At 46.1% G+C, this 26,573-nt stretch overlaps 1 protein-coding gene across 5 annotated transcripts in view; it reads right to left on the reverse strand.

Annotated features, from left to right (window-relative positions):
• Positions 1-26,573, reverse strand: part of LOC137374473 (X-linked retinitis pigmentosa GTPase regulator-like) — a 155,257-nt gene that overhangs the window by 57,014 nt on the left and 71,670 nt on the right. For 4 of the 5 annotated variants that reach the window (XM_068040638.1, XM_068040635.1, XM_068040637.1 and 1 more), the window contains exons 9-13: positions 24,485-24,609; positions 21,496-21,684; positions 19,663-19,864; positions 18,148-18,260; positions 214-279 (exon numbers count right to left, since the gene is read on the reverse strand). In XM_068040638.1, the coding sequence (XP_067896739.1) occupies positions 214-279; positions 18,148-18,260; positions 19,663-19,864; positions 21,496-21,684; positions 24,485-24,609 (695 nt within the window). The remainder of the gene's footprint in view (positions 1-213; positions 280-18,147; positions 18,261-19,662; positions 19,865-21,495; positions 21,685-24,484; positions 24,610-26,573) is intronic. The other variant, XM_068040636.1, reaches the window with a different exon arrangement.

Genomic DNA, 26,573 nt, shown 5'->3' on the forward strand with positions numbered 1-26,573 from the left:
GGGGATAAATCGCTAATAGAATTGAATTTTTCATTGCTATATTCTACACTGTACGAAGTGCTAAACCCCACATGCAAGTTCCACCCTTGTAGCAATTTTTTTTTTTCGATTTTACACTGAATAATTGTTTTATTTAAAATAGGCATATCACCAAAATTATTTAGTAATAACTGATTTCAAAGTTTAGATCAAGAAAATCGACATTGCTTTTACCTGTTCCTTGTGAACTGGTGATAAGGTCAGGGTCTTGTCATTAGGATTCACCATCACTGTATGTGTCTGCAGAGCAAAAATTATACAAAAAAAACTATTGCAAAATAATCAGATGATAAACACAAAATCATGAAAATCAGCAAAATAGATAATTCACAACTTACGTAACAATAGCCATTTGAAAATTGTTTAAGTGCCTGAAGGTTAGTTCTATATGGCTATCTGAAACATTAGGAAATTCCTGCCAACTACTAGATTATTACTATATTATTTAGATGAGAAGGATACCACACAGACCCAAGTGCAAACTTGTTTATAAAAAAAAAAATGGACCTTTGACCACCTGCAAGGACACTGCAGCCAGGCCGTGACAGCAGGAATCAGTGTAACTGGCCTTTGTGTTCTTGTTAGAGGCTCAATTGGCCACTTTTGTCTTTTATTCATTCACAGGATATGGGCATTTCTGGCAAAGCCAGCAGTTATGGCCCATCCCTAATTTTCCTTGAGAAGGTGGTGGTAAGCCACCTTCTTGACCACTGCAATCCATGTGTAGGTACTCCCACAGTGGTTGCAGCAGTTTGATACAACTGAGTGGCTGGCTAGGCCATTTCGGAGTACAATTAAGAGCCAGCCACATTGCTGCTGGTCCTGAGTCACATAGGCCAGACCAGGTAAGGATGGCAGATTTAGAGTCATAGAGTTATACAGCACAGAAACAGGCCCTTCGGCCTATCGTGTCCATGCCGACCATCAAGCATCTATCTATTCTAATCTCATTTTCCAGCACTTGGCCTGTAGCCTGGTATGGTTTGGCATTTCAAGTGCTCATCTAAATACTTCTTAAATGTTGAGGGTTCCTGCCTCTACCACCCCTTCAGGCAGTGTGTTCCAGATTCCAACCACCCTTTGGGTGAAAAAGAATTTATTTATTTTTTTAAATGACAACCCGGTAGTTACACGGTCACTATTACTGATACTAGAAAATGCCGTGGGGGGATTTGAATTCCAGATCATTTAGTCCAGGCCTTCAGGTTACTAGTCCGGTAAAAAAACCACTATGCTACCATTCTTGACAACTCTGGTCTCCAACATTTGCTCCACCTTAGAGAAGCTGGTCGACAGAATTCAAAGCTTCCAAAGAGACATTCATATCCTCCAGTCTTCTCTCTTGAGACACCAGTAGGACTAATGTGCCCCTGCTCCAAGTCCAGTGGTGTACCACGGGAATCGGTGCTGGGACCTTTGCTGTTTGCAGTGTACATTAATGATTTAGATGTGAATATCGGAGGTATGATCAGTAAGTTCGCAGATGACACAAAAATTGGTCGTGTCGTAAATAGTGAGGAGTAAAGCCTTAGATTACAGGATGATATAGATGTGCTGGTAAGATGGGCGGAGCAGTGGCAAATGGAATTTAATCCTGAGAAGTGTGAGGGTGATGCATTTTGGGAGGACTAACAAGGCAAGGGAATATGCAATGGATGGTAGGATCCTAGGAAGTACAGAGGGTCAGAAGGACCTTGGTGTACTTGTCCATAGATCACTGAAGGCAGCAGCACAGGTAGATAAGGCGGTTAGGAAGGCATATGGGATACTTGCTTTTATTAAACAAGGCATAGAATATAACAGCAGGGAGGTTATGATGGAGCTGTATAAAACACTAGTCAAGCCACAGCTGGGGTACTGTGTACAGTTCTGGTCACCATACTATAGGAAGGATGTGATTGCACTAGAGAGGGTGCAGAGGAGATTCACCAGGATGTTGCCTGGGCTGGAGCATTTCAGCTATGAAGAGAGACTGGATAGGCTAGGGTTGTTTCCCTTAGAGCAGTGAAGGGGGACCTGATTGAGGTATACAAAATTATGAGGGGCATCGATAGGATAGATAGGAAGAAACTTTTTCCTTAGGGGAGGGATCAATAACCAGGGGGTGTAGATTTAAGGAAAGGGGCTGGAAGTTTAGAGGGGATTTGAGGAAAAATATTTTCACCCAGAGGGTGGTTGGAAACTGGAACACACTACCTGAAGGGGTGGTAGAGGCAGAAACCCTCACAACATTTAAGAAGTATTTAGATGAGCACTTGAAATGCCATAGCATATAGGCTACGAGCCAAGTGCTGGAAAATGGGATTAGAATAGATAGGTACTTGATGGCTGGCACGGGCACGATGGGCCTATTTCTGTGCTGTATAACTCTATGACTCTAAAGGGACTTGAAAACAAGGACGTTAAAATTGAGGCATTGTCGGATCAGGAGGCAGTGCAGATCGGCAAGCACAGGGGTGATGGGTGAACAAGACTTGGAGCGAGTTAAGATATGGGCAGCAGTTTTGGATGAGCACAAGTTTACATGGGTGAAAGATGGGAGGCAGGCCAGAAGAACATTGGAATAGTCAAGTCTAAAGATGAGAAAAGCATGGATGAGGATTTTAGCAGCAGATGAGCTGAGGTAGCAGGGAACATTAGAGGAGGTTTGACCCGGTGGGCTGGGCGAAGGGAGAGAAACAGTAAAGGCAGCAGAACGAAAGGTCTCAATATTTGTGACAAAAAATTCCATGAGTTCCTTGCACTTGTTGTTGGAGATTTGGGTGTTCGAGGCAGGAGAGGGTGAATTGGGAAGATGGTTTGTGGTGAAGAGAAGTCGGGGTTATCTTTGCATTCATGGATAATCTTTTAATAGTGAGCAGTTTTAGCGATGGAGAGCAGGACAGGTTGATGTACATGGCTCAGATAGATCTGGTGATGGATGGTTAAACCAGCTGTCTGCCAAAGATGTTTAAATCTGCGTCACTCAGACTTAAGGGAGCGGAGATGAGGGGTATACCGGGGAACAAATAAAGTGAGAGTGTGTAATGGTTTTATTGGGGACAAGGGCATCCAAGGCGGTGGAGAATGTGTGATTTACCAGATTTCAATGCAATTTGTGTATGACTTATAATTTTGTAATATATGAGGATGTTGGTTCAAGGTTTTAAAAGGTGACTAACTGGAAGGATTGGAAAGCAATGGAATGAAGGTTGCGGAATTCTTAAGGCGAGAGTGTCTGGTCACATAAAAGTGCTATGATTAAGAAGTCCCTAGGTGAAACGCTGCATGATAAATGCATCCCTTGCATCTCGAACAACAAGATGCTCCATACACCATATGTTATATCCTCCAGTCTCCTCCTCACCAACCTCTTCCTCATCAGATAAGTGCTACAGGTCATCTTCCTCCTGCACCTCCAATCTGCTTTTTTGAACATTGTGATTGTGACAATAGGTCACAATTATTCTGGAGACTCTGGCTGGCGAGTACTGCACGGAGTCTCCAGATCAAGGCACCTGAACTTGAGCATCCTAATGCTCTGCTCTACGACACACCTTTTAGCCTGGGCAAATCAGTGACCTGCCTGATGCATTTGTTTGTTTCTTTATTTGACAATCTAACCCTGCTCCTCAGATAGGTCTGGAAGCTAAGCCTCTCTGTAGATCTCATGAGTTGGATATGGTCTTCTGTGCATCTGCCCCCTCTGTTGCAGCCTTATCTGTGACCTTCCTGCAGCTCCTTCTTCATCATTGAAACTCCTCTCCATCCTCCTTGACCTCCTCCACTCCAATAAAGCAGCTAAAGCACCACCCATAATTAACTTCACCTATTATTTGGTAAACGTCCTCCAAAATGGAAGCTAAAGCAAACGGTGATCACAGAAAAAAATGGAAGCTAAAGCAAACGGTGATCACAGAAACAGTCCATAACAAAAGTGAAAGAGCAGCTGTAAATGTTGCAGCTTTATTCAGATCATGGTTACTTTACTCACAGGTCAGTCAGGATCCAATCCCTAACAGGCTTACCCGGTAACCTTGCCAACCTGCATGGAACTCGTGATGCTCTAGTCAAAATTACATCTGCAAAGATTTACATATATTCATGAGCAACCTGCCTCTCTACAACATAATCAATGTTACTCACTGCCGATAATACTGTGGTGTCCAATAAGCGTGGGCAGCATTTCTGGTATTCTAACACTCACCCGACTCTTTCATGCCCATCCTACCAGGCGGAGGGGTGTGGGGTGGGGTGATGGTGGGTGGCAGAGGGCATTGGTTAAAATCAAGGCCCAGGACCCCCCTCACTATGAAAAGACTGAATCTGGAAAGTTTCCAGTTGCTGCTTTTTGGTACACCCATCTCTCTCAAGACTTCACTACAGAGAGGTAAGGTTCCAAGTTAAACAGCTTCCTGGATTTTTAAAAAAATATGATACATATTGTCATGCAGACCACCTGCCAAGAATGAGGCATATTAATTTTGTCATATGAACTGTTGCTGTAGTGAAGAAATGACTTGTTTGAAGATCACCAGACACTGGCCTGGAAGGACAATTGCAGACTAAGAGATGCTGCTTGATACGAAGGATTATTTTTTGCTCCAATTAATCTAAATGGATTTTGATCACCAGATATTGAAGGTGTAAGGAAGTGCATTCCAGAGACTGCTAAGGTAATGCAAACCACAAACCTCATAGGAGAGACTGGTCCAAATAAGGAACTAGTCACATGACTAACCTGCTGGGCAACCTGGTTTTTTTTTTGAACAAAGTGATTCTTGACAACGCAGCCGGCCGCTGACGTCATCAGACTGCATCAAGCGGCACACATGCGCTAACAGGCTCCTGCTCTCTGTGCATGCACAGCGGTCCACATTGCCAGGACTGGTTGGTGCATGCGTGGGGGGGGGGAAAGGCGTGGGGGGGGGGGAAGGCGTGGGGGGGGAAAAGGGTGGGGGGGGAAAAGGGTGGGGGGGGAAAAGGGTGGGGGGGGAAAAGGGTGGGGGGGGGAAAGGGTGGGGGGGGGAAAGGGTGGGGGGGGAAAAGGGTGGGGGGGGAAAAGGGTGGGGGGGGAAAAGGGTGGGGGGGGAAAAGGGTGGGGGGGGAAAAGGGTGGGGGGGGAAAAGGGTGGGGGGGGGAAAGGGTGGGGGGGGGAAAGGGTGGGGGGGGGAAAGGGTGGGGGGGAAAAGGGTGGGGGGGGAAAAGGGTGGGGGGGGAAAAGGGTGGGGGGGGAAAAGGGTGGGGGGGGAAAAGGGTGGGGGGGGAAAAGGGTGGGGGGGGAAAAGGGTGGGGGGGAAAAGGGTGGGGGGGGAAAAGGGTGGGGGGGGAAAAGGGTGGGGGGGGGAAAAGGGTGGGGGGGGAAAAGGGTGGGGGGGGAAAAGGGTGGGGGGGGAAAAGGGTGGGGGGGGAAAAGGGTGGGGGGGGAAAAGGGTGGGGGGGGAAAAGGGTGGGGGGGAAAAGGGTGGGGGGGAAAAGCGTGGGGGGGAAAAGCGTGGGGGGGGAAAAGCGTGGGGGGGGGAAAGCGTGGGGGGGGAAAGCGTGGGGGGGGGAAAGCGTGGGGGGGGAAAGCGTGGGGGGGGAAAAGCGTGGGGGGGAAAAGCGTGGGGGGGGAAAAGCGTGGGGGGGGAAAAGCGTGGGGGGGGAAAAGCGTGGGGGGGGAAAAGCGTGGGGGGGAAAAGCGTGGGGGGGAAAAGCGTGGGGGGGGAAAAGCGTGGGGGGGGAAAAGCGTGGGGGGGAAAAGCGTGGGGGGGGAAAAGCGTGGGGGGGGAAAAGCGTGGGGGGGGAAAAGCGTGGGGGGGGAAAAGCGTGGGGGGGAAAAGCGTGGGGGGGAAAAGCGTGGGGGGGGAAAAGCGTGGGGGGGAAAAGCGTGGGGGGGAAAAGCGTGGGGGGGGAAAAGCGTGGGGGGGGAAAAGCGTGGGGGGGGAAAAGCGTGGGGGGGAAAAGCGTGGGGGGGAAAAGCGTGGGGGGGGAAAAGCGTGGGGGGGAAAAGCGTGGGGGGGGAAAAGCGTGGGGGGGAAAAGCGTGGGGGGGGAAAAGCGTGGGGGGGGAAAAGCGTGGGGGGGGAAAAGCGTGGGGGGGAAAAGCGTGGGGGGGAAAAGCGTGGGGGGGAAAAGCGTGGGGGGGGAAAAGCGTGGGGGGGGAAAAGCGTGGGGGGGGAAAAGCGTGGGGGGGGAAAAGCGTGGGGGGGGAAAAGCGTGGGGGGGAAAAGCGTGGGGGGGGAAAAGCGTGGGGGGAGGGGGGGGAAAAGCGTGGGGGGGGAAAAGCGTGGGGGGGAAAAGCGTGGGGGGGGAAAAGCGTGGGGGGGAAAAGCGTGGGGGGGAAAAGCGTGGGGGGGAAAAGCGTGGGGGGGAAAAGCGTGGGGGGGAAAAGCGTGGGGGGGGAAAAGCGTGGGGGGGGAAAAGCGTGGGGGGGGAAAAGCGTGGGGGGGGAAAGCGGGGGGGGGAAAAGCGTGGGGGGGAAAAGCGTGGGGGGGGAAAAGCGTGGGGGGGGAAAAGCGTGGGGGGGGAAAAGCGTGGGGGGGGAAAGCGTGGGGGGGAAAAAGCGTGGGGGGGAAAAAGCGTGGGGGGGAAAAAGCGTGGGGGGGGAAAAAGCGTGGGGGGGGAAAAAGCGTGGGGGGGGAAAAGCGTGGGGGGGGAAAAGCGTGGGGGGGGAAAAGCGTGGGGGGGGAAAAGCGTGGGGGGGAAAGCGTGGGGGGGAAAAGCGTGGGGGGGAAAAGCGTGGGGGGGGAAAAGCGTGGGGGGGGAAAAGCGTGGGGGGGGAAAAGCGTGGGGGGGGAAAAGCGTGGGGGGGAAAAGCGTGGGGGGGGAAAAGCGTGGGGGGGGAAAAGCGTGGGGGGGGAAAGCGTGGGGGGGGAAAAGCGTGGGGGGGGAAAAGCGTGGGGGGGGAAAAGCGTGGGGGGGAAAAGCGTGGGGGGGAAAAGCGTGGGGGGGGAAAAGCGTGGGGGGGAAAAGCGTGGGGGGGAAAAGCGTGGGGGGGGAAAAGCGTGGGGGGGAAAAGCGTGGGGGGGAAAAGCGTGGGGGGGAAAAGCGTGGGGGGGGAAAAGCGTGGGGGGGGAAAGCGTGGGGGGGAAAGCGTGGGGGGGAAAAGCGTGGGGGGGAAAAGCGTGGGGGGGAAAAGCGTGGGGGGGAAAAGCGTGGGGGGGGAAAGCGTGGGGGGGAAAAGCGTGGGGGGGGAAAAGCGTGGGGGGGAAAAGCGTGGGGGGGAAAAGCGTGGGGGGGGAAAAGCGTGGGGGGGAAAAGCGTGGGGGGGGAAAAGCGTGGGGGGGGGAAAAGCGTGGGGGGGGAAAAGCGTGGGGGGGGAAAAGCGTGGGGGGGGAAAAGCGTGGGGGGGGAAAAGCGTGGGGGGGGAAAAGCGTGGGGGGGGAAAAGCGTGGGGGGGGAAAAGCGTGGGGGGGGAAAAGCGTGGGGGGGGAAAAGCGTGGGGGGGGAAAAGCGTGGGGGGGGAAAAGCGTGGGGGGGGAAAAGCGTGGGGGGGAAAAGCGTGGGGGGGAAAAGCGTGGGGGGGGAAAAGCGTGGGGGGGAAAAGCGTGGGGGGGGAAAAGCGTGGGGGGGGAAAAGCGTGGGGGGGGAAAAGCGTGGGGGGGGGAAAAGCGTGGGGGGGAAAAGCGTGGGGGGGGAAAAGCGTGGGGGGGGAAAAGCGTGGGGGGGGAAAAGCGTGGGGGGGGAAAAGCGTGGGGGGGGAAAAGCGTGGGGGGGGAAAAGCGTGGGGGGGGAAAAGCGTGGGGGGGGAAAAGCGTGGGGGGGGAAAAGCGTGGGGGGGGAAAAGCGTGGGGGGGGAAAAGCGTGGGGGGGGAAAAGCGTGGGGGGGGGAAAAGCGTGGGGGGGGGAAAAGCGTGGGGGGGGGAAAAGCGTGGGGGGGGGAAAAGCGTGGGGGGGGGAAAAGCGTGGGGGGGGGAAAAGCGTGGGGGGGGGAAAAGCGTGGGGGGGGGAAAGCGTGGGGGGGGGAAAAGCGTGGGGGGGGGAAAAGCGTGGGGGGGGGAAAAGCGTGGGGGGGGAAAAGCGTGGGGGGGAAAAGCGTGGGGGGGGAAAAGCGTGGGGGGGGAAAAGCGTGGGGGGGAAAAGCGTGGGGGGGGAAAAGCGTGGGGGGGGAAAAGCGTGGGGGGGGAAAGCGTGGGGGGGGAAAGCGTGGGGGGGGAAAGCGTGGGGGGGGAAAGCGTGGGGGGGGAAAGCGTGGGGGGGGAAAGCGTGGGGGGGAAGCGAGGGGGGGAAGCGTGGGGGGGAAGCGTGGGGGGGAAGCGTGGGGGGGAAGCGTGGGGGGGAAGCGTGGGGGAAGCGTGGGGGGGAAGCGGGCAGAGAGCGGGGGGAAGCAGGCAGAATCATAGAGAGATACAGCACTGAAACAGGCCCTTCGGCCCACCGCGTCTGTGCCGACCAACAACCACCCATTTATACTAATCCTACATTAATCCCATATTCCCTAGCACATCCCCACCATTCTCCTATCACCTACCTACACTAGGGGCAATTTACAATAGCCAATTTACCTATCAACCTGCAAGTTTTTGGCTGTGGGAGGAAATCCACGCAGTCACAGGGAGAACTTGCAAACTCCACACAGGCAGTACCCAGAACCGAACCCGGGTCGCTGGAGCTGTGAGGCTGCGGTCAGAGAGCGGGGAGAAGCGGGTAGAGCGCGGCCGAAGACCTTGGCGGCGGCAAGTGTAGGTGCACTCTCCTCCTCCACATCCCTCAACCCCCCCGCCAGCCATTGACTTCCCACTTCCCCTGCCCGCTCTCTCTGGCCACTTGCTTCCCCTGCCCGCTCTCTCTGGCCGCCCGCTCTCTCTGGCCACTCGCTTCCTCTGCCCGCTCTCTCTGGCCACTCGCTTCCCCCGCCTGCTCTCTCTGGCCACTCGCACCCCCCGCCCGCCCACTCCCACCAGCTACTTCCACCCCCGCCTGCTCCCACCCCCCTCCAGCCATTGTGTGCTGCCATGCGATTACGTTGCCAGTGATTATTTGTGCAGCACCATCTTTAGTCCTGGCAGCTGCCTGAACATCGCTGACTGTGATGTTTTAGTGGAACAGGCTGCATATGCGCCTGTGCCAGTACAAGGCCACCTAGTGGTTGTATTGTCAGCAAACGCAGCCTTTTTTGAATTGTGCCACAGAGAAAAGACAGAAGGCAGTGTGCAACTGAAACTGGAAGCCTCTCTCGCTTCCTCCCAAGCCACCGGACCCATGGAAGACACATAAACCTTAAGAGTGAAAAGAATCCTAGATCAGAACAAGTTGAAGGGTGAACTGGGCCCCAACGAATTGCAAGACTTACCGGCAACCAAAGACTCCACATTGAACTTAAAGGACTGTAACTACTAGATATTGCCTCAAACTTTTCCCCTTTATTCCTTCTACTTTTTTCTGTCTCTATCTGCCTGTGTTTATCACATATGCATGGTCGCGTCACATATTTGTAGTCGTTAACCAGATTAGAGTTTAAGATTAATAAACTTCTCCCTTTCTTATTTAAATCTAAGGAAACCTGTTTGATTTCTTTGCCTTACAATTGGAGCAGTGAACAAGGATTCACTAAGGGGGAGCTAAAAACATCGTGTTTTTAAAATTAAGACCTGTTACTATTAAACCAGGCAAAAGCTGAGAGGGAACCCCTAGACCACTTCTCACCTGGTTGTAACAAATTTGGGGGCTAGTGTCCTGTATTTGACCCACAACGGAGACATTGGAAGTGGGAAGCCAAATTGTTCCCAATCAAAAAGAGAAAAGATTTCAATGCAGGTTTTCTTGCCTTTGTGTGTGCTAGAATACTAACTATGTCTATGACTGAATCTCGTAGCTCCCCAAGCCAGGGTGAAGTAGCTTGGGATAAGTTAAAAGCACTGTCTATGGAGGAGTTGAGGAAAATGGCTGAGCAGTGCGGGATCACTGTACGTGGTAAGGCTAGGAGGTCTGAACTCCTATGACTCGTGGCCAACCATTTTTTCCTTGAATCTGAAGAAGCAGAAACAGGGTTAAAAGTAGACTCCGACAGGTTATTGCTAGCAAAGATACAACTGGAATAGAGGAAACTTGAATTTGAGGAAAGAGAAAAAAGAGAAAGAGAGACAGGAGAGAGAGAGAAAGAAAGAGAGAGAAAGAAAGAGTGAGCCTTCCAGAAGGAAGAAAAAAAGAGAGAGAAAGCAAAAGAGGAGAAAGAAAGAGAGCAACAGGAGACAGAAAAAGAACCTTCCAGAAAGAATGCGAAGAGAGAGAGTTGAGACGACTTGAGTTAACTAGGGGGCGACAGAGTAACCCCAATGAAGGCATAACCAATATGGAGGAGCGTAATTCAGGGCTGGGTACAGAATTATTAAAACTTTCCCCACTGATCCCAAAATTCAATGAGGGAGACGTGGAAGCGTTTTTTGTGTCTTTTGAAAAACTGGCAAGGCAGTTAAAGTCGCCAGCTGAGGCTTGGACTCTGCTGTTAGAGGAATTTAGTAGGAAAAGCCCATCAGGTTTATTCCCTGCTGCCAGATGAGAGTTCATCAAATTATGAACTGACCAAAAATGCTATCCTCGGGGTTAGTACCGGATGCCTATTGCCAAATGGTTAGAACCCTCAAGAAGCAAGCTGATCAAACTTATCTGGAGTTTGAGAGAAATAAGCAGCTGGCTTTTGACCAGTGGCTGAGGGCTCTTAAATTACAGCTCAACTATGAAAATCTCAGAGAAGTAATTTTGCTAAAGGAATTTTAAAACTCTCTCCCACTCTCCATAAAGACACATGTAGAAGAACAAAACGCTCATTGAGCCTGGCAGGCAGCAGTTCTGGCTGATGAGTTTGCTCTCATTTATAAGTCAGTTTCCTAGGGGAAAACCTTTTCTAATCACTCCCCAAATCCGAAAAGGACAGAGGGTGGGAAGGTGATGGAAGCCCAAGCAGTCCTGGGAGGGAAGAAAAAGCAGGAGACACAGGGGGCCCTCCTCCAGCCAAAAAGGAAGGTGCTGTAAGCAGGGGTGAGACCCGGAGACCTGTGTTCTTCCATTGTAATAAAGCAGGGCATTTAAGAGCTGATTGCTGGAAACTAAATGGAAAACCAGTAGGGTTAATCAGGGCACACATGCTCAGTGAAGACAGGACCCTGATGGAAAGCACCGCAGAACAAGCTGTAGCTTTAACTGCAGTAAGAGTGAGACCCAGGAAGTCTACCGCTGCAAGTGCAGGAAATTTTTATAGGATTCCTGAAGGTTATCAGGGTTTTGTTTCTGAAGGGAGAGTAACTCCATACCCCTCGAGTGGGGCAAGCAAGCTCTAGTAATCCTCAGGGACACAGGGGCCACTAGATCCCTTTTACTGGGAAAAGGCCCGACCTTTTCCCCAGAGAGGACAGTAAACTCCAGAATGGTGGTGAATGGTACTGGAAGGCAGCGTATGCCTGTACCTTTACACTGGGTGCACCTGGAGTGCAACCTAGTTTTGGGATTGGTGACCATAGGGATTGTCCCTAGTTTGCCTGTGGACGGGGTTGACCTGCTCCTAGGTAACGATCTGGTGGGGATGAAGGTGGTAGCTTCCCCAGTAGGAAAAGAGAGACCGCAGGAGGTCAGAGAGACAGGGCAGTGGCAGGAGACCGGCCACTGCAGTTTCCCTAAATGTGTAATGAGTGAGGCCATGATCAAACCAGCTCCCCCAGAGGAGACTGAATTGGCACTACAGGCAGATGACCATGAAGTCTGGCTGTCTGAGACTTTCTTTGGAAAGTTAGAAGACCCAGGGAATGAGTTAAATGGATCTTCCCTAGATGAGACTCAGCAAGCTGACCCAGTACTGAGAGAGTTAGCTCAGGCTGCTCAGTCTGAAATTGAAGCAGAGGGAGTTCCTCATTGCTGCTATTTAAAGAGTCAGGTACTGATGAGGACACAGAGTTCTCCTCAAAGACATGAGAGCAAAGAGCGGACAGTGGTTCACCAGTTAGTGGTGCCACAGAGGTACTGGAGAGAAATAGTAAGAAAGGCCCATGAGATTACAGTGGCTGCATATGTCGGTATACGAAAAACCAAAGCCCGCATAATACAGCAGCTTAACTGGCTAAAACACCACAAAGTTGTGGTGGTGTAAAGTAGGAGTTGCCACATGTGCCAGGTTGAGGGGAAACCCCAACTTACAATGAAAACTGCAGCCCTAAGTCCTGTATCGGTGTTTGGTGGACCCTCCAGCAGAGGGCTGGTGAACTGTAAAGGACCCCTGCCGAGAACAAAAGGGGACAGGCAGGCACACGCTGGCAAAAGGTTAGAAAAGAAAGGGGAAAAAGGGACCAAGAGGTCAGGTTAAAGGAAGTTCAGGAGGAATCCTGGATGAACACCCTTACTGTCCGGTCAGCCAACCTCGAAATGTTTGAAAAATTAGACCCCACATCCTCCTATGTAAATGCAGACACTAGAAGGACCCCACCAGAGTTGCTAACAGCATTTACTGGAACCTGAAGAGACAAAGAAAGTCCTCAAGAGGGCAGAGAAACCGTGAGGGTGATGCCTCACCTACTCAAAGTGCCGCAGGGGAGTGCTATAGAATCTGGACAAATACCCGCAAGCAGGAGTGTCTCAGAGGACAAAGGGAGGATTTGCAAAGAATCCTCCCCCACAGTTAGGAAAAAAGAGAAACCAGCTATTCCCTGAGGTGAAAAGCCCTTGCATGACTCAACAAAACATTGAAAGAGAGTTCAGAGTGGAACTGCCCACTGCCGCCACCCCTGAGCAGAACTCCAACCTAGGGCTAATTAAACCTAACCCTAGCCCGGCAGACCTCAACAAGATCAAAGACACCTTAGGGAATCATGGAAGTGTGCAAACTGGAAAAGAAACTTCCCCAAAAACCACGTTTATTGGAATGCCAGAAAGGGCCATTTTAAAACAACACTGCTACCAAGAAAAGTCAGGCTGTAACAATTGTTAGGGTTCTGAAGGAATGAGAGAGATACATTTTGTTTTCCTGTCCTTATCTTCTCTCTCATCCCTTTTAATTAAATGCTCTTTTAAAAAAAAAATTGCATTTCATTCCGCTGGGAGTGGAGGTGTCTTGCAGACCTCCACCCGCCAAGAATGAGGCATATTAATTTGGTCATATGAACATTGATTTTTACTGCTGCTGTAGTGAAGAAATGATTTGTTTGAAGATCACCAGACACTGGGCTGGAAGGATATTTGCATACTAAGAGACACTGCTTGTGGAGACAAAGGACTATTCCCTGCTCCAATTAACCCAAATGGATTTTGATCACCAGATTGAAGGTGTAAGGAAGTGCATTCCAGAGACTGGTAAGGTAATACAAACCAGAAACCTCACAGGAGAGACTGTTCCAAGTAAGGAGCTAGTCACGTGACTAACCTGCTGGGCAACCTGGGGTTTTTTGAATTGTGCCACAGAGAGAAGACAGAAGATAGTGTGCAACTGAAGCTGGAATAAGGAAGCCTCTCTCTCTCGCTTTCTCCCAAGCCACCGGACCCACGGAAGACACATATACCTCGAGAGAGAAAAGACTGCTACATCGGAACAAGTTGAAGGGTGAACTGGGCCCCAACGAATTGCAAGACTAACCGACAACCAAAGACTCCACATTGAATTTAAAGGACTGTAACTACTAGATATTGCCTCAAACTTTTCCCCTTTATTCCTTCTACTTTTTCTGTCTCTATCTGCATGCGTGTTAATCGCATAAGCATGCTAGCATGGTCGCATCGCATATTTGTAGTCGTTAACCGGATTAGAGTTTAAGATTAATAAACTTCTCCCTTTCTTGTTTAAATCTAAGGAAACCTGTTTGATTTCTTTGCCTTACAATTGGAACAGTAAACAAGGATTCACTAAGGGGAAGCTAAAAACACGGTGTTATTAAAATTAAAGCCTGTTACAAGTAAACCAGGCAAAGGCTGAGGGAACCCCTAGACCCCTTCTCACCTGGTCGTAACAGATACCTACATATACATAGAAAAGGAGTTTGTTCATGAATTTGCTTATCGCTTGTTAAAGAATTGTAAAGAGAATATTTCTCAGCTTCAAAGAAAGCGAACCAGCTCATGATATAACAGGTACAAGCATAAAGCATTGATCTACCAAATCCAACGGATAGTATTTATACATCGGTAATGTTCTGCAAGACAAACTGCAGATTGATATATTATGTTAACTTTTATCACTAACTCTTACATGGGTTTTTGATCTGTAAACGTTCTGTGGAAATTGTTAAGCAGCATCCAAATTTTAAACAGCAAACTTCAATAAGTCTGTATATACCGCATTTAACATAATAAAGCATCCCAAGGCACTTCATAGGAGTATTATATAAAGCAAAATTTGACACCAAGCCACATAGAGAGATATTAGAGCAGATAACCAAGCGCTTGGTCAAAGAGATGTGTTTTAAGGAAGATCTTAACAAAAGAAAGAGAGGTTAAGAGGTTGAGAGATTTAGGGTGGGAATTCAAAAGCTCAGGGCCATGGCAGCTGAAGGTGCAGCCACCAATAGTGAAGTGATTAAAATCGGGGATGCTCAAGAGGTCAGAATCAGAAGAGCGCAGATATGGGAGGGTAATTGGGATGGAGGAGATTACAAAGATAGGGAGGGATAAGGATGAGAATTTTAAAATTGAGTCGTTGCTTAGCTGGAAGCCAATGTAAGTCATTGAGGTCGTGGTGATAGGTGAACGGGAGTCGGTGCAAGTCAGGAGAGCAGAATTTTGAATGACCTCAAGTTTATGGAAGGTAGAACATGAGGCCTCATGTTCTACCTTCCGTAAACTTGAGGTCTGTGTCACGCTTACGAGAAATGGGACGATTAAAAAACAAGACACAAACTAAAGAGTTATAAAAATTGACTTTGCCTTTTAAAAAATGGACAATGTTGCAAAAGATGGCCGCATGTGTATTTGAACATGGCCACACTGTCTGTTTAGAACAAAGGATGCCTAACTAGGTTGATAGGTGTCAATTACACCCATCCTGAAACCTTGCTGAATTGAATGGGTTCTTCTGAAACAAAGGGGGTATAAACTGGAAACATCATAACTGGATTATTCTCATCCTGAACCCATCAAGACACAATTTTGAACTGAATGGGTTCTTCTGAAACAAAGAAGATGTGAAGCAGCCACATCCTCAGCCATTGTTGATAATGACAGAGAGGGAATTCCACATCTCCCAACAGAGGCAAAGGTGTGAAACCATTTTCGACCTTAAAAGGTTACTCCAAGAAAAGAGAGAGAGAAAGAGAGAGACGCCCAGGAAGAAGCATCACCAAACAGCTTAGGGTTGGGAGAAAATCCAGCAAGCCAGAAGAGAAGCGCTCTGCTGAAAATTCTAAGTTTTTAACTTATGCAGCAGCAATGAAATTGGAAGTGATCCTCTGCCTCCAAACTGAACTTTCAACCAAAAAAAGAGAAATCTGCAAACACCTCAGGCCTGCAACCAATGAGAACTTGACTTCTGTGATAATTCAACAGGTTTACTGTGAACCCCAAAACCCTACCTCACCTGAAAATCACTTACCCCTTTTCCTCTCTATCTGTCTCTTGTGTGCGCGTGCGTTCGAGTGAAAGCATAAGTGGATGCAGTAGCGACAATTTGGGGAAATAGGCGTATTTATCAATTATTAATTGATCTTCTGTTTTCAACCTGCAAGAAAACCGGTCGCCGTCTGACAACTTATTTGACAACTAAATCGAAAAGGGGTTAACCCCTAATAATAACAAAAACACTTTCTGCGGTTAGGTGGGAGAGAAACTACCCACATCCCTCACCACGTGGCCATAACACCTGCCAGAAGCATGTTGGAATAGTCAAGTCTAGAGGCAACAAAGGCATGATTGAGGGTTTTAGCAGATGAGCTGAGGCAGGGGTGCAGTCAGGCGATGTTACGGAGGTGGAAATACATGGTCATGTATAGCTGATGGCATGGATGTGTGGTCAGAAGCTCATCTCAGGGTCAAATATAACACCAAGGTTACAAACTATGTAGACCGAAAGCTCATCTGAAGTGGTCTGAACTATCAGAATGATTTTATAACAGGTCATTTACCAAAACTTCCGTAGATTTGAAAAGTAAAACTTGGAGGAATTATGTGCAGTACCTTCTGTTGTCTCGAAGCTGGTTTTTCCTCTTCAATTTTGGGAGATTGGTTAAGAAGGTAAGAGCGCATGGGATCCCAGGCAATTTGGCAAAGTGGATCCAAAATTGGCTGAGTGGCAGGAGGCAGAGGGTGATGGTCGAGGGTTGTTTTTGCGAGTGGAAGCCTGTGACCAGTGGTGTACCGCAGGGATCGGTGCTGGGACCCTTGCTGTTTGTAGTGTACATTAATGATTTAGACATGAATATAGGAGGTATGATCAGTAAGTTCACAGATGAGACGAAAATTGGTGGTGTCGTAAATAGTGAGGAGGAAAGCCTTAGATTACAGGATGATATGGATGGGCTGGTAAGATGGACAGAGCAGTGGCAAATGGAATTTATTCCTGAGAGGTGTGAGGTGATGCATTTTGGGAGGACTAACAAGGCAAGGGAATATACAATGGCTGGTAGGACCCTAGGAAGTACAGAGGGTTTGAGGGACCTTGGTGTACTTGTCCATAGATCACTGAAGGCAGCAGCACAGGTAGATAAGGTGGTTAGGAAGGCATATGAGATACTTGCCTTTATCAGCCGAGGCACAGAATATAAGAGCAGGGAGGTTATGATGGAGCTGTATAAAACGCTAGTTAGGCCACAGCTGGAGTACTGTGTACAGGTTTGGGCACCACACTATAGGAAGGATGTTACTGCACTGGAGAGGGTGCAGAGGAGATTCACCAGGATGTTGCCTGGGATGGAGCATTTCAGCAATGAAGAGAGACTGAAAAGACTAGAGCTGTTTTCCTTATACAGCAGAGAAGACTGAGGGGGGGACATGATTGAGGTATACATCTTGCAATCGGCAGCTGACCTCCTCTGTGATCTCCATGCAGGCTTGCTTGGTCAGGTGGGAAGATCTCTTCTTGCCATCACTTGGAAGGAGGACGTCCTGCCTTTCCCTTGTCGTCTGGAGGAGAATCTCCAGGGAGGCATCACTGAACAGTGGTGCCACCTAGTGTCTTCTACCTGACATGGTCCATCTTAGCTTCCAGAGAGCTCCTGGCCTTTTGAGGCCTTGGTCAGCAGTACAGCAGCAGAGGTAGTGGGAAGGGCAGCAGTACAGCAGCAGAGGGACTCCAGGTGGAAAGGGGCGGCGGGGGTGGTGGGGGAGACTGTCACCAGTACAGCAGCAGAGGGACTCCAGACAGGGTGGGGAGGCTGTAGTCAGCAGCGCAGCAGTACAGCAGAAGCAAAGGAAAAGTAGCAAAGGCAAATTTTGGCAGCAAAGTCAGTGAGTGAAGCAGCAGTTTAAGCAGGGCTGTCAGCGCTTTAAAAATGGCGTCAGTAATCTGCGTCATCTCTACTGATGACGCCATTGAAGCCTCGACACTCGCACCTGTCACGTAATTGGATGGGCCCTGAGCCTCCAATATGATAATTGGCAGCCCGCCGTGTGATAGCCACACAGGTGGCCAGCGGCAACAGTGCACACTTCCGGGTCCGCCGCCACAACCCACGATGAGTTCACTAAAATCAGCCCAATAGTCCAAGTGTGATCTAACCAATAATAATAAATTTAGCATTACCTCCCCGCTTTTATATTCTATTCATCTAGAAATGAGCCCCAGTATTGATGGCCTTATCAACTTGCAATTTATCTCTCTTTATCCCCAGATCTTTTTTCTTCTCTGCCCCACTTAGTTTATTACTTTTGAAGATATAAGTGGCTCCCTTATTCCTCATACCAAAATGAACCACCTCATACTTTGTTATAAAAGCAACATACTGCAGATGCTGGAAATCTGAAATAAAAACAAGAAATGCTGGAAACACTCAGCAGGTCTGGCAGCATCTGTGGAGAGAGAAGCAGAGTTAACATTTCGGTTCCGAAGAAGGGTCACTGACCCGAAATGTTAACTCTGCTTCTCTCTCCACAGATGCTGCCAGACCTGCTCAGTATTTCCAGCATTTCTTGTTTTTATTTCATACTTTGTTATATTGAACTATATTTTCTAATCATCCACCAGATTTCCCCAATACACTCTTGACCATCCATTACGCTTCTCTGCACCCTGGAGTCACCTTACCATGTTCAACAAATCAGTTGTGTCACCAAGGCCTTTGTCATTTTCCTCTTCCTCTTCAGATTCCTCTTCAGCAGAGTTTTTCTGAGTACCTATGATCTCTTTGACCCTTGAAACTTAAAAAAAAAGTATAAATTTGATTAATATTTACTATCAAGAATGAAGTAAATAAATCAAAGCCAGAACATCTGTATACTCCATGTGTGCACAAATGTAGGAAGGAATACATTTCAAGATATAACTCTGTGGTGTATTGATTATTTTTAAGTAGAATGGAGATGATTTTCTTACTCACATACACTAAAGGCCTGCTCGGGTCTGCAAATGAGACCCAACCCGAGCCCGACAGAACCCATCTGAGCCCGAGCTCGACCAGGCCCGAGTCCTTGCATTTTTTCCCGCGCCCGACCTGACACGACCCGACCTTACCTTCTGTTTTTCACTTTGTTCCTTAACTGCACAAGCTTAAAATAACTGTAACGAAACCACCTTTAAAGTGCAAAAGGTAAATTAACATACCCTTACCCGAGGTGGTGACAGAGTGTGTCCGATCTGGCCCGACCCAACCCCAAATGCCGGACCCGGAAATGTGACCCAATTCGAACCCAACACACGTCGTCGGGTCCTGTCGGGTTCGGGTCAAGTAGCAGGCCTTTAACATGCACTACCAATCCTGCAGCTCTGAAATGAGGCTCATGCCTGTCAAGATACTATAATTTGATGATACAGTACAGATTCAAATCATTTGATTTCACAGACTTGAAGTGATTTATTTTGCTTATAAGCTGCCTTTGTTTCCTGAAAGTTACGTCCCTTAAACTGGGACTTGTCAAACAATTTTCCTTTAATTTTGAACATTATCATAATGCACATGAACCATAGCTTATTGTTCTGAATGTCTTCAATCTCCTTACGTGCTCTTAATTTAACTTGCCGTCTTATCAAACATTTTTTAGGAACGCCTGAGCACATAACACAAAATAATAAGCCTGGGTGAATCAAAGACATGTAAAACGTTCCATGTTAGTTTGTGGTTTGATAGCTCAACCAAATGTGAAAAATTGGCCCAAAACCAATTCAAGATGTCTTTAATTCACCTCAGCTAACTTTTAATGTCTATGTATCGCTGTAATTAACTTCTTAAAATTCTAAATTATTTTTATACCAAAATATCTTATAATACATTAATTACTGAATGTTGTTAATGGGTCAGACCACCACCTACACCTGTAAGGGAGTATAACTGGTTTGAATATGCACTTTAAGACTTTAAAAAAAAATTACGATTATACATCCAGTTCCAGTATGAAACAAAATGTTTCTTTTTAAATATTAAATGCAGACATTAGTGAAATCTGTTTCCATTGATATTGCTATGACATTACACCACTAGATGAACTAAGCAAATGGAACTATGAAATGTGATTCCCAAAATACTTTCAAAGGCCCCATAATTTCATGTAATGAAAATTACTTATTTAGTCACTATAATAGTGGCCCTGACTATGAGTACATTACCTATGTTGGGCGATGGTAATTCTTCATAGATTTGATCATCACTAACTGGCTTTGAGGCAATGAGGTTTTCGTCATCAACTTTCACTCCAGGAATTGTCTGACTACTGATGGGCAGAGAGGAATTAAGGAGACTAGCTCCAATTGGAGGTAGTGTGCGTACCATCTGACCAAACTGATCTGGAGATATTTCCTGAAAACAAAACTACAAGTAAACAAGGTCTTATATATTATAATCAAAATCAGGAATTACAGAGTGGTGTTGTTATAGTAAGTTAGTGAACAATTAATTATTATGATTCAGCTAATTTCTCTCTCTGCCAAACCAAAATTTGGGTAAGCTGCATAATGTAACAGTCAAATCCTTTAGTAGTAAAGCATGGAACTCCTATAACCAGATTCAAAGAATTAAAAAAAACTTTCAGTCTTAATATTTAAATGACCCTCAATGGGTTAGGTTCCACCATTTCAAACGAATAGATGAAATGCCTCACAATAGTGAATATTAATCCTTGGGAGGGAAGTAAGTGTGAGACAAGATTCAGCAGGGCAATATCCTCTACCGTAATGCATTCCTCCTATTGGCCAATATAAACTCATATCCGAAACAGCTGTTATGGTGTCCAGGTGCAGAGGATAGCACAGACCCGTAGCTGTTTTCTTTTATTCTTTCATGAGATGTGGGTGCGTGGCCATCCCTAATTGCCCTTGAGGAGGTTATGGTGAGCCGCCAGTCTGTCTGGTACGGATACTCCCACAGTGCTGTTAGGAAGGGAGTTCCAGGACTTAGACCCAGCAACAGTGAAGGAACGGTGATATAGTTCCAGATTAGCATGCTGTGAGACTTGGAGGGGAACTTGCAGGTGGTGGTGGTGTTGCCATGCATCTGCTACCCTTGTGGTAAAGGTCACGGGTTTGGAAGATGCTGTCAAAGGAGCCTTGGTGAGTTGCTGAGGTGGATCTCGTATATGTTGCACACTGCTGCCACTGGGTGTCAGTGGTGGAGGGAGTGAATGTTTAAGGTTGTGGATGGGGTGCCGATTAAGCGGACTGCTTTGTCCCTGGATGGTGTTGAGCTTCTCGAGTGTTGTTGGAGCCGCACTCATCCAGGCAAGTGGAGAGTATTCCATCACACTCCTGACTTGTGCCTTGTACATGATGGACAGGCTTTGGGGAGTCAGGAGGAGAGTTACTCACTTCAGAATTCCCAGTCACTGACCTGCTCTTGTAGCCACAGTATTTATATGGCTACTCTAGTTCAGTTTCTGGTCAATGGTAACCCCCAGGATGTTGATAGTGGGGGATTCGGCGATGGAAATGCCATTGAATGTCATGGGGAGATGGTTAGATTCTCTCTTGTTGGAGATGACTATTGCCAGACACCAAAATAGTCAGAACATATACAAAGACATAGAAATACTAACAAGGAAATAGGCCATTCGCCCCAACCAGTTTTGCTGTTTATCCTGCAGACAAATAGCCCTAATTACATTTACCCACTGTTCCCATATTCCTTCATCGCCTTTTCCTTCACTCACCTATCCAATATAATCTTGAACGTTAACATAGTTTCTGCCTCAACCACTAATCCCATAAGCTTTACAACTCAGTATAATGAAGGTTCTGTTGATCTCTATTCTAAAATATTACATTATTTCACAAATGGGCTGAAGGGCCCGTTTCTGTGCTGTACAACTATTTAATCTTGTTTCAAAGGCAGTTTGTTTTAGACCTCTCAATCACCAGAAAACAGTCAGCTTCTATCTAATAAAGTGCAAAAGCTTTAATAGCTGAGTTTTTATATTATAGGATAATAAATGCATTTTTTACACATACCCGTTCTCGACGCCTAATACGTGCAGACAATGCTCGACGTAATGTACTAGGTGTAGACGAATCGCCCAGTGTCGTAGAATAAGTATCAGTCAAATAGTTCTCATTTATGTCATCCTCAATCACAACATTTTCTGAATCTTTTTGTCTGGGTGTAGCAAGTACAAGCATGTGACATCCTCCACAGGCAACCTGCAAAAGAAATCAAGAAAAGCAGCAGTAGTACTTAGGTCAGTGGATATATAGAAAACAATTCTATTAAAGTTAAGGGCTACAAATGACATTTACAGTGATCTGATCATCTTGCAGCAGGAAACACAACTTTGTCACTGATTGCCTGGTGAAGAACAGCCTCTGTGCGCATTGCTCCTCTGACAATTCAAGGAACATGTGCCTTGGCCTATATACTTGATCGAAATTCCTACTATTTGGTGTTACTTTATGAGAACCCTTTGATTCTTCTTTTAGATAAGCTAAATAAAGAAGGCACCTATAATCCAAAGGAAGCTTTCAAAAAACTCTTTTGCAAAACCCCTCAGACACAAAAGTCCAGAACAACGACAAATTAATTCAGAGCAACAAGAAAAACAAAATTCCAAATACCATGTTGATAGCAGCATGAACCCCTTAAATGGTTCTGCAGTGAAACGATAACCTTAACAAAGGCCAGCATTTTGTGGTCAGTGACGAAATGATGACACTCGCTGCAATCCTCAAAGAAAGCTGCCCACAAAGATCTAGCACTCTTTATGGCGTGAATAACAGATTTCCCAACATTAATTTAATTCTGCCATCAGCTATAGGGGATCTCTGGCGTCCAGCAACAGTGATGTCATTAAGTAGACTAAACAGCCAATCAACTGGAAGAATTCTCAGACAGCAAACCAGGAAGTAAAAAATACTGATTACAATTCACTTTTTAATCATTTTACAGAGAGCAAAATAAAGATTGGGCCATAAAACATGGGATTAAGGTTGAAGCTGAAATATCAAACTCAAAATTAATAAGGTTTATGGAATTTTTATCAAAATAGAAAAAAATTGACATTCCACAAATATAAAATTAGTTTTTCAGGACCACGCCATTAAAAACCTAGTTACACACCTCATTTAACAAGGAATTACTTTTTCAAGGGTTTTTACAGTGAGACTTGTAACAAAGAAATAGCTCACTTCAATTCAAGTCATTTCCAAGATTTCCATCTGCGAGGACAACAGTGCACCCTGTGGAGGAGCAGGGAATCACTGACAGCAACATCTGGATTTCCATGTTTAACTGCACTTGTGCGTAAGTCAGAAGTTGCTATCAGTTCCACAGAGCATTGATGCGAAAGCTGACAGTTGTCGTCATTACGACCGCATAATCAAGGCCAAAAATCTGTGAATAGCAGGTTATCTTGGAATCACGAATAACTGGTGCAATCTACTCAGTAACATTGCAAAATTGTATTGACATCAAACTGATTCATCTCTTGCTAATTTCAATATACTTTGAAACTTCACTCTATTTTGGACAGGAATGTCCACTGTCCATCCCAAGCCCCACAAAAAAGTAGAAAGGTGCATTACATGGGCAGGGATCAATCAGAACTTATTTACATCCAGTGGCATGCTTTGCTGCACCCACGATGCCCTTTTCAGGTTGTAATGGAAAATTAAATTGACCTTCTAAAGTTAGTCCTACTCAACTCCTGTCTGAAAAAGAAAATATATGACAGCAGGAGGCAACACTGTAAAGCCTACAAGGTGAAGAAAGAAGTACACTATAAGTAACAACATTAACTGCGTTAGTACCAATACATGGTAAGAAAATTAAAAACATATAAAACCAAGAAATGCTGGAAATCCAGCATTTCTGGTTTTTATTTCAGATTTCCAGCATCCGCAGTATTTTGCTTTTAAATAAAAAAACATACTTAAGTCAATAAATTGTTGTATAATATACTTATTTTGTCGCCTCAAATTTATCACACCCCCAACAATAGTTCTGTAACCAAAACTTCACCCCAATGTTACACAGATTAAACGGCACTCCCGATAAACAGTTAAAGCTCGAAAGTACAACATCCTTCACAGTTCATATGAACTTAGCATGGCATTTATTCAAGAAAGGAGGGAGACAGAAAGCAGGAAACTATAGGCCAATTAGCCTAACATCTGTCATAGGAAAAATACTAGAATCCATTTTTAAGGAGATAATAGCAGGACATTTAGAAAATCATAATATAATCAGACAGAGCCAACATGAATCCTACTACATGAATCACAAGAAGTTAGTATGCAGGCACAGCAAATGATTAGGAAGGCAAATAGAATGTTGTTGTTTATTGCAAGGGGAATCGAGTATAAAAGTAGGGAAGTGTTGCTACAACTGTACATGGCCTTAGATAGACATCATCTGGAGGACTGCATACAGTTTTGTTCTCCTTACTTAAGAAAGGATATAATTGCATTAGAAGCAGTTCAGAGAAGGTTATCTCGACTGATTCCTGGGATGAAGGGGTTATCTTATGAGGAAAGGTTGAGCAGGTTGGGCCTATACCCATTAGAGTTTAGAAGATACTGAGGGGATTTGACAGAGTGGATGCTTCCCCTTGTGTGGGAATCTAGAACTAGGGGATGCAGTTTAAAAATTAAGGGTCTCCCACTTAAGACTGAGAGGAGGAGAATTTTTGTTTCCCTGAGGGTTGCTAGTCTGTGGAATTCTCTTCCCCAGAAAGCAATGGAGGTTGGATCATTGAATATATTCAAGGCTGAGTTAGATAGATTTTTGATTGACAAGGGAGTCAAGGGTTATGAAGGGCAGACAGGAAAGTGGAGTTCAGGCCACAATCAGATCAGCCACGATCTTATCAAAATGGGGGAGCAGGCTCAAGGGGCTGAATGGCCTACCCCGCTCCAATTCTTGTGTTCGTGTGGCATTTTACACATTTAAAATGATACTTAACTGAATCCTAGTGACAACATAGAATTTTTTTTTTAAAATACTTACTGATTGGACTGCTAACTTCAAAAATCTAGAGCAAAGAGTCGGTTTGAATTGATTGGTAAAATTCTCTTCTCCAAGTCCCAACTTGCCATGTCGCCCATCTCCAAAGGTATACAAAAGGCCATTACCTACCAATAAGATATAAGCAATGATAAACGATTGACAATTGTAGAAGTCTGCTGCACTATATCTTAGTAAAATGTGTGAACTGACAGCCCAGCTACGTTTTTAGGGCATTCCAGATATTTCACATGTGCTGAGTGCTGATGACCACTCCTAGAAGCCAAATTGGTTTCTTATAAACTCACAATCTGATAATTTAGTATAATATAGCTCAGGATTAACAAAATATTTTTGTTATTCCAAATTAAACTGTGCACAGGAAAAGATATGAGCCCTCTCATCTCCTCTCAGACTTCAGACAACCAAAAAATAATGACCATTAAATCAAGCAAATTAGGTTATATCTACAAATCGGGTTAATCAAAGTCAAACCTGAACTCTTAACAGATCAACACAGCGGATACAAATATAAAACATTTAAATTACAGCTTCTTGACTCACAAAGTAGGAGGTTCTTTGCTAAACCTAACACTGAACCTGATCACAGTCCATAATTTAAAAAAAATGCATGCAAGGTTGAGGATTTACATTGAAAGAGCCTTCAAGTTTTAAATTCCACATTGAAGAAACAAGAACTGGCATAAAGTTGCAAATATACTTTTCTGCCCGGGACAAGGATATCAACTCCTCTTCCTGGGATACCAAAGAGGCATCCACCGCTAAGGTAATAGTTTCTTAAATTCAGGTTTTGTAGATATTTGTCATTCATCAGTCAAAAGAATGGCACCTGGCTGGTTTCAGATTGACAGAGTCTTAATAGATGCTAGGCACAAATCCATTAATTCCTGGTGCCAAAGAGTTTTACCTAATTGATTAAATTCAGTACAAAATAAGCAGCCTGCTTCCACAAAATTTACAGGAAGGCTATCCAGTAACAAGTCTCATTTCTTAAGAGTTACTGTGGCTACATTTTAGACATGGTTAGATGTGGATTCTGTTCACGGTAAACGTACCCGTACAGCCTAACCACAGAGTAATTCTCCAAGCCCTTCTTTATTAAAACACCTGTTAAAAGTGTGGCCAATAGGCTGCTGCTGTAAAGTAAAACCCGTGGCGAATTATACATTACAAATAATGACATAGGTCTCAGGCTAATGGTAAGTGACCTTGGTGAGAAAATGTCACTTTAACTATAATTTAAAACGAAGTTAAAACTGATCCAGTCATATGCATCCAGGAATCAATGTCCAATCCTCAATTCTTTAATTTGCCATTTCCAGTCACTTTATAATTCAGGTTAGGACCCTGACTTTCTAAGAAGTATACACCAACAATAGATTGTTCTAATAAATATATTCCAAATGGAAAGCCATCAGATGTGGCTGACAATAGCAAACAAAATCAGCAGGGAGCATGAGAAATCACCTGAGGAATGAGCAACACCAGAACGCAGCAGGGCAGAATTAGTCAGGAGGCCAATAATAAAAAGGAGCAAAAATCTGCCAGGCATAGCCAATGGGACACAAAGCCCAGAGGTCAAGGTGCATAGTGGTGATAAAGGAAGGGAAAAAGCAACAGGTGCAACTAAGAATAGTCTGCAGAGTAAACAATCAATCAGTGATGAGAGAAAACAAGGCAGAATTTATTTTATCATTTAAATTGACTATATAAAACAAAGGGTATTTTCTTTTTATATGCTAAGACTGAGGAAATATTATTAACTTCAGGTTGCTGTTCACATACAATAAAAAATTAAGATGGTTGCAAGGCCAAGAGACAAAGTTGAAGATTTGTTCCACTCCCTGTCTGGCACACACTTTCTCTCCCCTCCACACACACAGACATTCATTCTTTCTCTCGCTCAGAGCTTGAGTGAAATACACAGGGAGTGCGCACAGACACAACATTTTTAATATATTATAGATAAATATATATAAATGTTGTATCATTTGTGTTTTCAAGTACTGTATTAGTACATGGTGCTGATTTCTGGAAACATTCTACATTTATATTTAAAAGAAACCTCCTT

This window comes from Heterodontus francisci, chromosome 10 (assembly GCF_036365525.1).
Source record: "Heterodontus francisci isolate sHetFra1 chromosome 10, sHetFra1.hap1, whole genome shotgun sequence".
Taxonomy (NCBI): domain Eukaryota; kingdom Metazoa; phylum Chordata; class Chondrichthyes; order Heterodontiformes; family Heterodontidae; genus Heterodontus; species Heterodontus francisci.